Source organism: Xenopus laevis, chromosome 3L, assembly GCF_017654675.1.
Source record: "Xenopus laevis strain J_2021 chromosome 3L, Xenopus_laevis_v10.1, whole genome shotgun sequence".
In the NCBI taxonomy this organism is placed as follows: domain Eukaryota; kingdom Metazoa; phylum Chordata; class Amphibia; order Anura; family Pipidae; genus Xenopus; species Xenopus laevis.
In genome coordinates, this window is record NC_054375.1 from 45,461,730 (window position 1) to 45,476,466 (window position 14,737).

The 14,737-nt window shown below is 40.2% G+C and overlaps 1 protein-coding gene across 1 annotated transcript; it reads right to left on the reverse strand.

Annotated features, from left to right (window-relative positions):
* Nucleotides 1-397: 397 nt before the first annotated feature.
* On the reverse strand, nucleotides 398-3,782 carry sowaha.L (sosondowah ankyrin repeat domain family member A L homeolog). The gene has a single exon (XM_018252139.2). It carries the CDS (start codon nucleotides 3,253-3,255, stop codon nucleotides 1,675-1,677), a length of 1,581 nt encoding a protein of 526 aa, XP_018107628.1. The 5' UTR covers nucleotides 3,256-3,782; the 3' UTR covers nucleotides 398-1,674.
* Between the last annotated feature and the right edge of the window lie 10,955 nt (nucleotides 3,783-14,737).

Here is a 14,737-nt window from a genome sequence, read left to right on the forward strand (position 1 = left end):
TCCCATACCTGTACAGAGAAATCTCATTTTGAAAAATGTGAATTGGAGTCTATGGGATGTGGCCTTCCCGTAACGGAGAACTTTCTGGATAACGGGTTTCCGGATCATATACCTGTATTTTACAGCAGCAGCACAACTGCGGGATTCAGGCGATCAATACTGTAAACTTTCCACAGCGAAAGGGAAACTGTCCCCAAAGCTGCAATTACACTAGGGATTTTTTTTCCACAATTAACGATAATAAGGAATGCCTTATTATACATATTGTGTGCACCAGTGCATGCAGGGGCGTAACTATAGAGGAAGCAGACCCTGCGGCTGCAGGGGGCCCAGGAGGTATAGGGGCCCCATGAGGCCCTAATTCATATACAATTTCAATAAATATTGGAGAAACAAGTCAACCTCTAAACATTTGGGGGCCTGAAAAATAATTTGCTGTGGGGCCCAGTAATATCTAGTTACGCCACTGAGTGCATGAAGCATGAATAAAGCCGCTCATTGCTGCAAATATAAGTTTAATGTGGAATACTCAGGTGCTTTCAAACTGCCCACCTAATTGGACACATGCTGATGACACTCCCATTACTGACAGTTTTTCTTGGAAACCAACAGGGGCTCATCTATTAACACTGGGCACATTTGCACCTGGGCAGTAACCTATAGCAACCAGCAAGTTCCAGATGCAGAAAGAACTATAAAAGCAAACGTCTGATTGGTTGCCCGGTTGCCTATTTGACCAGTGTTGATAAACGAGCCCTTTTCTTGGTTTGCTGATTTAGACCAATAAGTGCTTTAAACATAGTTCAAAATAGGATGTAAGAAAGATCTGTAAACAAATATGAATTCATGCAGTAACACTGGTGCCTACTCCTGTCGAACCCACAGTAACCAATCAGCTTTTACTTATATATTGCAGTTACGATAATCACAAAGAAACTATTGGATGCATTAATGAATATACCATATACCACATATATTATCCCCCCAGATCAACAGGTACATCCCCTGTATAATCAGGGTTAAACCCCTCATGTGCCAGTTGCTTTATCTATAATCTTACACGTGTAAGCATATAATACATTATAAAAGTAACAGTATTTCAGTGAATCAGGAAAATGCATGTGGGTCTCTCTGTGCAGAGAAGACAAGGGGAAGATATACAATACAATTCATATATATATATATATATATATATATATATATATATATAGATATATATATAGATATATATATATATAGATATATATTCTTGAAATAATAATAATCAAGAGTGACATCTTAATGGGCTGCACTCCAGCCACTGCTGAAATACAACTCCCATCCATCAGCAGTCAGCACTGGATGCTGGGAAATGTAGTTTAGCATCACAAGCTATCACTGATCCACGATCTTCTAAATTTTTTTATATATTTACAAGTCACTCAAAAAGCTTTGCAGGTACACAGAGTAGTTACTAACAGGTTTTACACACAGTTACCAGTTAAATCACCATGCCAGCTCGGGGGATATATTTGAAGATGCTGAGCAAATCTTTATCCCATTGATTTTGCTAAAACTATGAATTCCTAAGTTATTATTTAAGTAGTACTTCCGTCATCACTCAGCAGCTGGCAAGGGATTCTGGGAGCTGCAGTTCACCAACAGGAATGCCATTGCATTTAAAGGTGCCACCCACTAATGGCTAAAGTATTCTGAAACTGGCCTGCGCTTTCCCATAGTTCCCTCAATCTCTTCTTCGGGGTCTTCATTCAGTATCATGAAAACGGGGAGACTCTCCCTTACTTTCAGTTTCTTCTTCTGCGCTGAAGGTGCATTGAAAAATTTGTTCTTTTTAATGTTTTTCGTCAGGTCCTGCAGGGCGGCATCGTCTGAGAGGACCCCAAGGAAAGCACTGGTGGTGCCCAAAATGGAGGTGGCCACTTTGGAATTCCTTTTCATTGGCATAGAGTTCTCAGTGCTAATGGCATGGGGGTCATTTAAAAGAATCCTGATTTTCTGGGGCGAGTCTTTCTTTAAGTATTGATAAGGCTTTTTGCCACTGTGGTCTCGGAGATTTACATTAGCGTGATAATATCTCACGAGGTTGGTTATAAAGTCCGTGTGGTCGTGGATAGCAGCGATATGCAGCGGCGTGTACCCGCCAAAAGACTTCATGTTAACATTGAGTTTCATGTTATTTTTACTTACACTTTCGACTAATATCTTCATCATTTCGGTGTTCCCAGTCTTAGCCGCCCAGTGCAAAGCAGTGAAACCAGAAATAAAGTCTCTCTTCCCAACCAATTCTCCATCGCTCAAGATCAGCCCATAGAGCGTGTGGTTCCACCGGCCATTGGTGGAGGTCACTAGCCACTTGTGCTCAGAGGGATCGAGGGGAACAACATCTGAGTATTTTTGATCCTCTGACACTTTCTGCATCTTGGAGGCCCTTTTGAGATGCGGGGATTTTGTAGCTGTGTCGTCGTATTGCCTCCTGCCAACGTGAGGGGATCGGGGCTGGACGGGACGTGCCACTACCTCTACTGCTGTATTGATCGCAGGGGTTGCCATGGTGCTTCTGCTCTCTGGCTCATTGTCTGTGCCACCAGGGGAAGGCTGTGGGCATCTCAGGGGCAGCATAAAAGGTTTCTGAGCAGCCTCCTTCGATTGCACATCCACCCAAGACTTAGGGACAGGCACAGGTCCTGCATTATCCATCCGAGCCACTATAGCAAACACAGTCTCTCTTTTGGACTCTGTTTCAGACTCATCGGATGAAGGTTTTTCCCTGGGATCTGTTAGATCAGTCATTTCGGTAGAGGCAACACTCTCTCTAGCATCACTCTGATTGCTTTTCTGCTGCAGGTCTTCACTACTACCTTGCAAAGGAGGGTGCTGGCTAGAATGTCTCCTTTGGGTGCTGGGTGCTGGCTCCCCTGTTGCACATTGCTTGGGCTGGTGTTGGATCACATTTACAGGCTGGGTTAGCCCTTGACTCACTGCCTGGATAGGCTCAGGATCTTGTTCCCTGGTTCCCTCTTTTTCTGTCAGCAAATGCATATATTTTTTCTTCAGAACCACCATCTTGCCTTCTGCCTCATCCTTCACCACAGCTAAGGTGTTGACAAAGGTTTTGAAGCGAGCCCTGTTGTGCGCCTTCTTGTCAGGATCAGGGCAGTCCACCAGAGGCTTGAACTTTTTGAGCAGATCAGAATTCCTCACCTTGCCCCTCTGCTCCAGCAGAAAGTTCAGCACAATTTCCTGGGTCACTGCCATCTCCCCCTCCCCAACTTCACTCACACTCAGGTGAGATCCTCTCTCTGCCTCTGACCGGGAGAGAAAGGCAGTGGAAAATGAAAGGGAACAGCACCTGATCAGATTCCTCACATACCTTCTCCTCCTCCTGCTCAGAGCGATTTACCTGTTGCTTCCGGGGTGAAACTTTACTTTCAGTGGTGCAGCTACGCCCTACTCTGCCTGATCACTCAATTAGGGGGGGGGGGAGCTGCAGCAAAGGCTCTCGGGAATTGTAGTCAGTCATGTCACTAATTGGTGCCGCGTCCTACCTGCTCACTGAAGCGCAACGAGTCTGTCTGGCTGTGCTGCTGAAGTAAAACTTCTATTAACCCTTGAAAAGTATCTAGCAGAGCTGCAATTTATTAGAAATTCAAATTATTAACTGATTTTTTTACTAGTATTATTGCTTTTAAACACCCACATGCATTAGCCCCACTTGCTGCTTGATGGATAGATCATAGACTGCTGGAGCAGAGGATGGAATAGACTGACTCCTACTCCATATCCATCATAATCCATGTTATAGGGAGTGATATTCAGAGTCAATTTGCAATTGATTTTAATATTATTATTTGTGGGTTTTGACTTGTTTAGCGTTTTATTCAGCAGCTCTCCAGTTTGCAGTTTCAGCAGCCTGGTTGCTATGGTCCAAATTAACCTAGTAACTGTGGTACTGAGACTGGGATATGAATAAGATTGGGCCTGAATAAAAATATGCGTAGTAAAAAGTAGCGATAATAATACATTTGTAGCCTTACAGAGCATTCGTTTTGATGGGGTCAGTGACCCCCCATTTGAAAGCTGGAAATAGAAGAAAAAGGCAAATATTTTTTTTTTTTTTTTTTTTTGGGTGGGGGGAGGTTAGGTTTGAATTATTTGCTACTGGTTCTGACTCCTGAAACAATTTCGCAGAAGCAGTTGATTAACAGACCTGGAGGAGAACTGACTTCTGCTCCACTGTTTCAACAGTCAGGCCCAGTCAGCAGTGTCGGACTGGCCCACAGGGATACCAGGAAAACTCCCGGTGGGCCCAGGTGTCAGTGGGCCCTCATGCTGCTAAACATTTGGCCTATTTCATGGTCATTTCTTATTTCTATGAGAAAAAAAGGCTCAATAGATGGAATAATAGATTATAGTATGTAAAGAAAAGAGACTAGGAGAATAGAGGTTGAGTGAGGAGAGGAAGAAAATAATAGTACTGAGAGTGGACCCCTGGTCTGAAGTTTTTTGGCGGGCCCCTGGTCTAAGGTTTTTTGGTGGGCCCCTTGTGTCCCAGTTCCACACTGCGAGTCAGGGAACAGAAGGGAGATATAAAAAAAGGCTGCTTTCACCTGCAAATACAAATAACTTTAACATCAATGGCAATTTATTAAAGGGATGGTTCACCTTTAAGTTAACTTTAGTATGTTATAGACTAATTCTAATCAACTTTTCAGTTGGTCTTCATTTTTCCTTGAAGTTAGCAAACTACCGCCAAATATATTAGCTACAAGGAGAATTTGGAGCTGCTACTAACTCCCAGCATCCTTTGCTAGCCAGTTGAATTAGCTGAGGTTAGGTTAGTAACCAGTTCTTACCCAGACACGTCCAGTTTACACACGTATGTCGCAAACCTGTTAGACTAATTCTGTATTTTGGCTTGCATTTCATTTGCTGACCTATTATGAAAACATAAAAAATATAATAATGAAAGCCATATAGATTTGCCATGTTTAATTGTATGCTCTTTTGGACAGTTATTGGTTGCTTTGTATGTAAATGTGTATGTTCAATGTCTACAACCACTTATTGTACAGCTCTGCAGAATATTTTGTTGCTTTGAAATACGAGTTAATCATATAGGTATGGGACCTATTATCCAGAATACTCGGGACCGGGGGTTCCCAAGGTAAGAGATCTTTCCATAATTTGGATCTTTATACATTGTCTACTCATAATGATTTTAAACATTAAATTAACCCAATAGGATGTTTTGCTTCTAATAAGGATTCATTATATCTTAGCACCACTTACAGTGAATGACTTTCACTTCCGTGTACCACTGGAAGATAACATGTGAATAAAAATAGCTTTTCATTTTGTAAAGGACATTGCACAGTGAAGTGGTTATTCCTGTTCACGAGAGTAAATATTTGGAAATAACTGTAGGGTATAAATGAAGTATAAATAGGTGGAGGAAGCATAAATCTTTCCTAAAATAGCTTTGGGTTTTAAGCAGTTTTTGAAGCTTGCTGTTTTTGCCAATATGCGGCATGGTAGGTACATCATTAAGGGCATTGGCCAAAGGGGAGATTTGCTCCCTTGATTATTTATATAGGACTGTGGGCCACAAATCTCCCAAAAATGCGTCTCTATTGGAAATAACTGAAATCTCTGGCGGTAAAACCAACATATCGCAAAGTGGACTGAAGTTTCCTCCCAAGGCAACCTTGGGCGACTTAGTGATATGTTCGTTTTACTGCTGCCGATTTCAGTTATTTCCAGTGGAGACGCATTTTTGGGAGATTTGTCGCTCGCAGTTGCACATAAATATTTGCAGGCGACAACTCTACCTGTCAGCCACAGCCATAAACAGTAATTTAGGCTGAAAAAAGACAATGACCATCAAGTCTAACCTTTGTGCTTTAATAAAACCAGCCTACTTGCTAGCTGAAAAAACGTGTGTGAATCCCAAACTGCTCTGCCTACCCTCCCATAAAGCATTGGCTGGGACTGGAGGGGCACAGCTGGGAGACCAGTTAAGGTAAAGTGCCAATTTGCAGTCTAAATACTCAAGAAATGACTGAAGGTTAAGGTGCAGGGGTGCTCCACCAATGAGGCAAGTTGAGACAATTGCCTCAGGCGGCAGCGCCCCCCTGGTTGCCATTTTTTGCCGCTCCTGGTAAGTAGGAGCTGAATTTCCGTTTTCAACCCGCAGAGAGCGCAATTGCACTCTCTGCACTAGCGACTGGACCACCCACGACCCCCTCTGGCACTGTAAGGTGAGTGCCGTTAAGATGGCAAAATGAAGGCCACCTCAGGCGGCAAAATGTACAGGTTTGCCCCTGTTAAGGTGACATTTTAAGTGCACACTTATTTATTTATTTATTAAGCCCCACAAAAACGATTAGGACTACTTCAACTCACCACCACTTAGCTGCTCCCATGTAGGTGCCGGGTGCTCAGTCCACAGTGTCCCCACTGCCAACAGTAAATGCACGGCCGGTAAAAAAACAGGTTTTTATTGCTGGGTGCTGTGAAGATACATAGGCCTTACGCGTTTCGGGAACCCTATGTATAAAACCTGTTTTTTTACCGGAGTGCCGTCCTTCTGTTCTTGTATTTATGGTTAAGGATGAGCAAAATATTTCTCTGTGTTTTGTGGTGAAAAAACACTTATAGACGCTAATGTATAGTTTTAAGAAAATGTTGTGACATCTGAAAAATGTCGCCTGAAAAAACATCTATTGACAAATTCGCTCACCACTTTTTATGGGTCTATAACCTTGAAATAAGCTAAAAGCCCCCTTCGTGTTTTAGAACCAAGAATTATCCCAGCTCATACATCACCTTTGCAGTGCACATCCATGAGCACATAATTTAAAGCACAAATTCTAAATACTTTTTAGTGATTTACATGTTGATATTTGTTTTATTTTTTTAAATAATGAACTTTTTTGTTTTGTTCTAGTTTGCTTTCATTGGTTTGAATAATAGCCTGAAAGATAAGAGGGACCACACCAAATCCTACAGAGATGGAGAGAGTACACAGCAAGTCTCCCAAAGTGTTTCCCTGCAATATATTCTGGATAAGAATCCTGTCATAAAGGCATAAATACCAGGTAGGATCATTAGGGAGGGGGCAGAGTTAGAGTCCAACAGTTGACTCCGGGGGTACATATGTCTGGATTAGTGAAGGCGAGTCACAAAAAGGACTGATACTGGGTTTAGAGATCCTCACACTGCTCATGCAGGCAGAGTGCACACCATTAGCCAAAAATAGAACCTGAGTGCGTATATATAAAGCTGTTTGACCTTGTAGAAAACAGTTAAACTAATTACCAAAAGTCTTAACAGATGATTGCTAGATGTTGTGATGTGAACTATATCAGCAGCTACGGAGCTGATAATGTGGCTTCAATGCATGATTATATAGTACAGGTTTATTGCTACATTTCCCAGCAAGGATTTTGGAGACATCATGTTTATACATGTATTAGTGGTAGGGTCTAGACCAGTGGTCCCCAACCAGTAGCTCGCGAACAACATGTTGCTCACCAACCCCTTGGATGTTGCTCCCAGTGGCCTCAAAGCAGGTGCTTATTTTTGAATTCCCGGCTTGGAGGCAAGTTTTGATTGCATAAAAAACAGGTGTTCTGCCAAACAAAGCCTTCTGTAGGCTACCAGTCAATGAAGGGGCTACCAAACAGCCAACAACAATCCTTAATTGACATCCTTTATGGACTTTTTCATGCTTGTATTGCTCTCCAACTCTTTTTTACATTAAAATGTGGCTCACGAGTAAAAAAAGGTTGGGGACCCCTGGTCTAGACCCTGACTGCTGCTCCACCACAGCTAGCGTGTTTTCTGATTGTAGCCAGAAGCCACATTCCCTGTGCATGCATGAAACCAGAGCTCCGTCCATAAGCAGCCCTCACTAATCTGCCCAAGGTCTTATCCAACAAAACCTGTATTGGCTGTATAGACTGTATTGTACATGTGGCAATTGTGTAGGACAGGGAGGTGTGCCTAGGGCACCGCAATGGTCATTTTTTGTGGTTATAAGATGTAATTAGCAAACATCATGTACTAGCTATAAGCATGCTACCACTGCCTTAACAGCACAAAAATCTATACTTTTTACTAAGACTATCTGCAGCTGGATTTTTATTTTTTATATTCACCTTTCAGTTCTGAAGCTTTCATGCTTAAAAAAATAAATTGTTATCTGGTTATCCTAACAATCAGGAGTGGTCAAAATGCCCTTTTCCATGTGTCACTGTGAAGGGGGGGTTTTCTGCCAGAGTGCAATGGTCAAACCGTTCTCTGTGCCCCCTTTAATTCCTTCCAGGTGGGCTCCTCCCTTTCATGCACACGAACTAATAATATAAGAAATAGTCAATTTTTTAAGTTTATGCACATACATAACATTTCCCACTGCCAATTGCCCATGAGTGCTTTGTGTAGAACCAGCAGCAGCTGAGGAAACCACTTGGCCTTCACCAAAAACTTTTTAAAGCAATACACTTTGGTTTTCCCTTTAAGACCATTTTTGCTTTTGACCTATTTAAGGGCAGGTAATGCAGTCCTAACTTAAACATGCTGCCTATATATTTACTGTATTTTATTATTGCTTTTCAAGTCTGACCTGGTTTTAAGAATGCTGACACTCAACTCATAGAAATAAAAAATAGCCTATAATTTTAATATGATTCTAAACATTTTCATTATTAACCAGCAAAGCAGCAAATGGAGATTTTCACTTGTCGAGACTGTCAGACTCTTGTCTGATCTAAAATTAACAGCAAATCTCTCTTTCCCAAAAAGTAATTTGACTGAGGAATGCGTTCCCAAAGGAAGAACGAACTGAACTTTAAAAATATGAATTTAAATAGAATTTGGACTGGTTACTTGTGCAAAAACTACTGCTGCACTTTGTATCTGCGTGCAAGGCTACCCATATACATTTCAGCAGGGGCAAGAAAATGCTTGAGCTTTGTTTTCATTGGCTCTTCTAGCCCTAGACAGGACCAAAAAATCTCTATGTGAATGTTAAAGGGACAGTAACGCTTCAATAACACTCATTTCTGTGTGTATAATGTAGAGTATATTACCCAACTGCTCATTATAGTAGGTACCCCCAGGCACTTTTAATCTTCATCCAATATTAATATTTATCCAATATTAACTAATCTTACCCACAGTATTGGTTATTAATGCCGAAAGCAGGTTGTACAGTTCTCTGCTTTTGGCAGGTAAGCTTAAATATTTTGTTGGCATATGGCATTTGTGAAAAAACCTAGTGCAGGAATTTATGAAACAAGGAAAATATCTTAAAGTAAAATAGCGTTCATTTTTTTACTCATTTTTATTTGAAGTGACTTCCACCAGAAGCAATGTAAAATAACAGCAGCAAATCTGACTTTTGCATGGCGTAAAATAAAACACAGATTGATAAACTAGCCTTTTATTTTACTCAGCTTTTTACATAGTCTTTTTGGCAAATTTTGTGTTGCACACTACACAGCATGATCGATATGCCCCTAAATTGTAACAATTCAGAATCTGCACCTGAATTACTGATCTGCCAGACTGAAACCAGAGATAGAATATTAAACTTTAAATTTCAATTTTGGAAAAATGGTAAAAAACAAACCATGTGGTTTCATTCTGATGAAAATCTGAAAACAACTGAACTGAAAAAAGCGATTGGAAAGGGGAACAAGCCCTTTAAAGGAATGTGTGTTTGTATTCTGTAAAACGGGTCAGATGAGCAGCATAAGGAATTAATGAATTTGCTTGGGCTTGTTGGTTCCTTATTTGTGAATGCCATTAGATATTGATCAGGCAGACCAGGGGCGTAACTATAGAGGAAGCAGACCCTGCGATTGCAGGGGTGCCCAGGAGTGTAGGGGGGCCCAGTAAAGGCCTAATTAATGAGCAATCCCACTATATCTTGGTAGATTAGGTTAATTTACTAATCGTTTGTGGCCCTAAATTGAATTTGCTATGGGGCCCAGTAACATCTAGTTACACCACTGAGGCAGACCATCATTTTGGAGTGGCTGGGTGTCAGTTTATGCCATATACATGTACTATTAAGCTGTCTGCTAGGAGTTGTATGTCTATGGTTAGATATCGATTACAGTGCCCATTAATGTTGCACAGCTCAGCATAAAAGGGTCAAATGTGACTCCCACTAACTTTAGGACAGCTACATGGGGTTACATCCTGCCAACTTATCTCTAACCCAGGAGTGCGGGGCTCAACTAGGATCCTGATTATAATTAGATCTATTTGTAAGAAGGCTAAAGAGAGATTTGTGTATCATGGTTAAAAGTAGTTTAAGGTGTGGCTGTAGCTACTTATTTCAGTCAGTAGATGCCAGTGTGGGACAGGGCATACCATTAGTGTAGAAGGTTCCAAAGGAAGTGGTCCCCAGATATCAGTTGGGGAGATTACTATAGTACTTTTATAACTAAGGGGCCAATTTACTAACATTTGGATTTCTAATTTGTTTTGAGATTTAGGAAGACCAAGAAAAACTCTACTACAAAACATTGCCAAGTAAAAGCAGTTGAGGTCCCATAGAAGTCAGTGGGAGCTGCACTGAGCCTATTGGACATTTTTTATAGCCAGACTTTTAGAGGTTTTTGTTTTTTTCCACTAGTAATTGTCCTAAAAATTAATATTTTTACGGTTTTAGAGGTTTTCATATTTTTTAGCACATTTTCCAGCATTTTTTCCATTCTAGCTTTTTATATTCGAATTGTTTAATAACTTTCATGGCATTCGTGGTCCTAGAGAAAATGGGTTTAATAGTGGTTTCAAAAAACTCCAACACACTAAAATGTAACCTTCAATAAATGGGCCTCCCCTTGGAGGTTTGCCTAAGGTCTTTTTTGGCTGATGACAGGGATAAATTATGATGCCAACAACTAAAGCCAGAGAAATGGTTTAAAAAACTGTGTGAGATAAATGACATTTAATTTATCAAGGTATGTGTTTTTTTTATTTTTTACGCCACCCAAATGCCGCATGTGCCAGCATTATTTGACACCACTTCAGACCTCGTGTAATCTGTTACAATCAATGGGACAAATTCTCTGGAAATAACTGCGTAAAAAACTGTGGTGGGTGAACGTTGTATTTTCCCATGGCACCGACTGTAAAATTAGATTGTCTAGCAAATACTTTACCAAAATGTCATTTTAGAATTAGCTCCCTGAAGCACTGACGTTTTTATATTCACTCCTTGTCCCTCTCCTGTATGCAGTATCTATAAACAAATCCAAAATACAGTATATATTCCTGCTTTAAAGCGGATTAAGCAACAGCGCCATGCTCGCTGGATTGCATTACATGATTTATTTACATTAATAATAGTGGCTCTTGTCTATTCTAGAAACATTCCAGTCATACGATTGCCTGTGTAATTACACTTGTCGCCAGACTCCTCTTTCTTTTCTCAGCGAGACATGTTGTGTTGTTAATAATAACAGTGCTAACGTTCCACACTAACACCTATAGACATTCACATTCCCTCTTTCTTGGTCGATCTCTTTATCCGGGTGAATTACTCACTAGATGTCATTTTGTGCCATGTCCTTGTCATGTGCACTGTTATTTAATACTTGCTGGCAGGATCAACTGAACTCAGCGCCCTGGGCATAACAGAGTCGAGATCTTTTCAGATTATACAACAAAACCTTTGAATGCAGTTGTAACAATTTACATCTATATGATGAATAGTTAAATGTTCTCACCTTTGTAGTTAAATATACAGTTATGGGATCCGGTAACCCTTTATCCAGAAAACTCTGAATTACGAGGAGGCCGTCCCCCATAGGCTACATTCTAAGCAAATAATTAAAATTTCCTTTATTTATTTATTTCCTTTATTCTCTGTAATAATAAAACAGTAGCTTGTACTTGATCCCAACTAAGGTATAATTCATCCTTATTGGAAGCAAAACAAGCTAATTGGGTTTACTTATTGTTTAAATTATTTTCTAGTAGACTTAAGGTATGAAGACCCAAATTATGGAAAGATTAGTTATCCGGAAAACCCAAGGTCCCGAGCATTTTGAAAAACAAGTCCCATACCTGTATATATATTTTTACAGAAGATTGTATTAGTATACATGTATGGGACCTGTTATCCAGAATGCTTGCGACCTGGGGTTTTCTGGATAATGGATCTTTCCGTAATTTGGATCCTCATACCTTAAGGGGCAGATTTACATATGGTTGAATATCGAGGGTTAATTAACCCTCGATATTCGACTTCCGAATGTAAATTCTTCAACTTCGAATTTCGAAGTCAAAGGATTTACCGCAAATAGTTCGATCGAACGCAAAATCGTTTGATCGAACGATTAAATTCTTCGAATCGTTCTATTCGAAGGATTTTAATCCATCGATTTAACGATTTTTCTTCGACCAAAAATTGTTAGAAAGCCTATGGGGGTTAACATTGCACCTTGATAGGTTTTAGGTGGCGAAGTAGGGGGTCGAAGTTTTTTTTAAAGAGACAGTACTTCAACTATCGAATGGTTGAATATTCGAACGATTTTTAGTTTGAATCGTTTGATTCGAAGTCAAAGTCGTAGTCAAAGGTCGAAGTAGCCAATTCAATGGTCAAAGTAGCCAAAAAAAACATTCGAAATTCGAAGTTTTTTTTATTCTATTCCTTCACTCGAACTAAGCGAATGTGCCCCTAAGTCTTCTAGAAAATCATGTAAACATGAAATAAACCCAGTAGGCCGGTTTTGCTTCCAATAAGGATTAATTATATCTTAGTCGGGATCAAGTACAAGCTACTGTTTTACCATTACAAAGAAAAAGGAAATAGTTTTTAAAAATCTGGATTATTTGGATAAAATGGAGTCTATGGGAGACGGCCTTTCCGTAATTCGGAGCTTTCTAGATAATGGGTTGTCATATAACAGATCCCATAACTGTATAAAAGCGAGAAACAAGCCAGACTAAAGGTGTATGAAGATAGAGCACTCAATTCCTGAGTGTCAGTGAATGGAGCTGCTGTAGTATCAACAAGTACACCAGACAGCTCTACTCAAACAAGTAGAATGCCATGTATTTGACATAGATACACATGCGCAGCATTATGTATTTGCAGTTTATGTACACACTTTTCTACTTGACCTTTACATGCCCCATCTGCTCACTAATCACTAGCAGCGTACTTAAATTAAGAGAATATCTGTAATATTTTGGCAGGCAACATGAGAGCAAACTTGTGAAGTGTTTAGGTTATGTGGCATATTGTAGGTTCAAAGGGGAAAAAGGTTTTGCAGTGTATGGGAAACATTTCAATAAGGTTTGATCACTCCTTAAGCTTTTGGGATGTCATTATTATTATTCTTTACTGAAATAGCACTGACCTATTATAGTCACATCAGTCCCTGTCCGAGCAAAGCTTACACTCTATGCTCTGCTGGGCTAATGACTGATGTGACATTCTCACACACACTATGGTTAATTTAATTAGAAGCCAATGAAGGTGCCTATATGTTTTTGGACGGAGTGTTATAGGAAACCAATTCATGCACAGGGAATAAATACCAACTCCTTGCAAATAGTGCCCTGGTTCGAATCAAACCTGGAACCCCAACACTGCCAAGTTTCATATGTTAAATAAGTGGATCTACTGTAGTAATAATAAAAAGAAGCGCTTGCTTATAGTGCAATTATTTTTGGAAAACGTAGTTTTTTTTAAAAATTTAATTTAGTGTGTTATGCACAGCAGTAAATTTGAAAGGCTTCTTGTCTCTCATTACCCTTCCTGTGTCAGCTGGTCTGTGTACACTACTACTGTAACTCTACCAGACTTACTTGGCCTCGCTATGCCAAGTCGATTTCTGAACATACAAAAGCACAAGGCTGCAGGCCAAGTGGATTTTCATAGAGCTGTATTGTCTCTTATGATATTTATGTTTTCCCCAATATAGGAACTGTCTGAAAGTCCATCTGAGAGGGCAGGGAGGATAAGTATTGTCGGACATCAAAAGGCTACCCCTTTGACACAGTGGCTTTGCTGTTTGTGCTGAGACAGTGAATGAAATTAATACGCACATCACATACATCAGTCATTAGCCGAATGCACAATGCAGACAGACTGCAATCACTTTTCTCCTATGAATAGTAGAAAGTCTAAGCTTTAATCAGCAAAGTGCTGAAGACTTACAAGTCCCTCGGGCAGAAACACAAGAGCACTAAGGAGCCTTCTTCTGCTACTTGAAGTGTGAGGGAACCTTGGAAATACCACCAGCCTGGATATGGCACAAATTTATTGGTACCCTTAGTGGGGTGACTCAATATGTGGATAACAATTATGGATAAAAGACACAGCAATGTAAATTTGGCACTGTGTTTGTAAATGACCCCTTTCATGCAGAAGGTTGTTTATTCTTTATTAAAGTTTAAATATTTTTTTGATATCTCATGTAACAAACATTCTCTGTGTTACTATGTATGTAATATATATTCATCAGCATGCATGAATGCCATTGGATGTTCTTTGGATTCCTCTTTCGTTTAAGCCATCATAATTGGGCCATTGTAAATGGAGTTTGTAAAGAATTTGCATTGGCTGTCACTGCAGGGCAGTGTATACAAAGGAAAGCTATGAAAATAATTCCCTGAAAGCAAGGCTCTTTAACCTTTACACACTGGGCATGTGGTAACCAACTATCAGGATCTGCAATTTGCACCCTTAGCATTTTCAGTTTTCTTAGTGGCT

Coding starts and splice junctions, on each gene's coding strand:
- sowaha.L (XM_018252139.2), bottom strand. CDS start 3,255: ATGGCAGTGACCCAGGAAATTGTGCTGAACTTTCTGCTGGAGCAGAGG.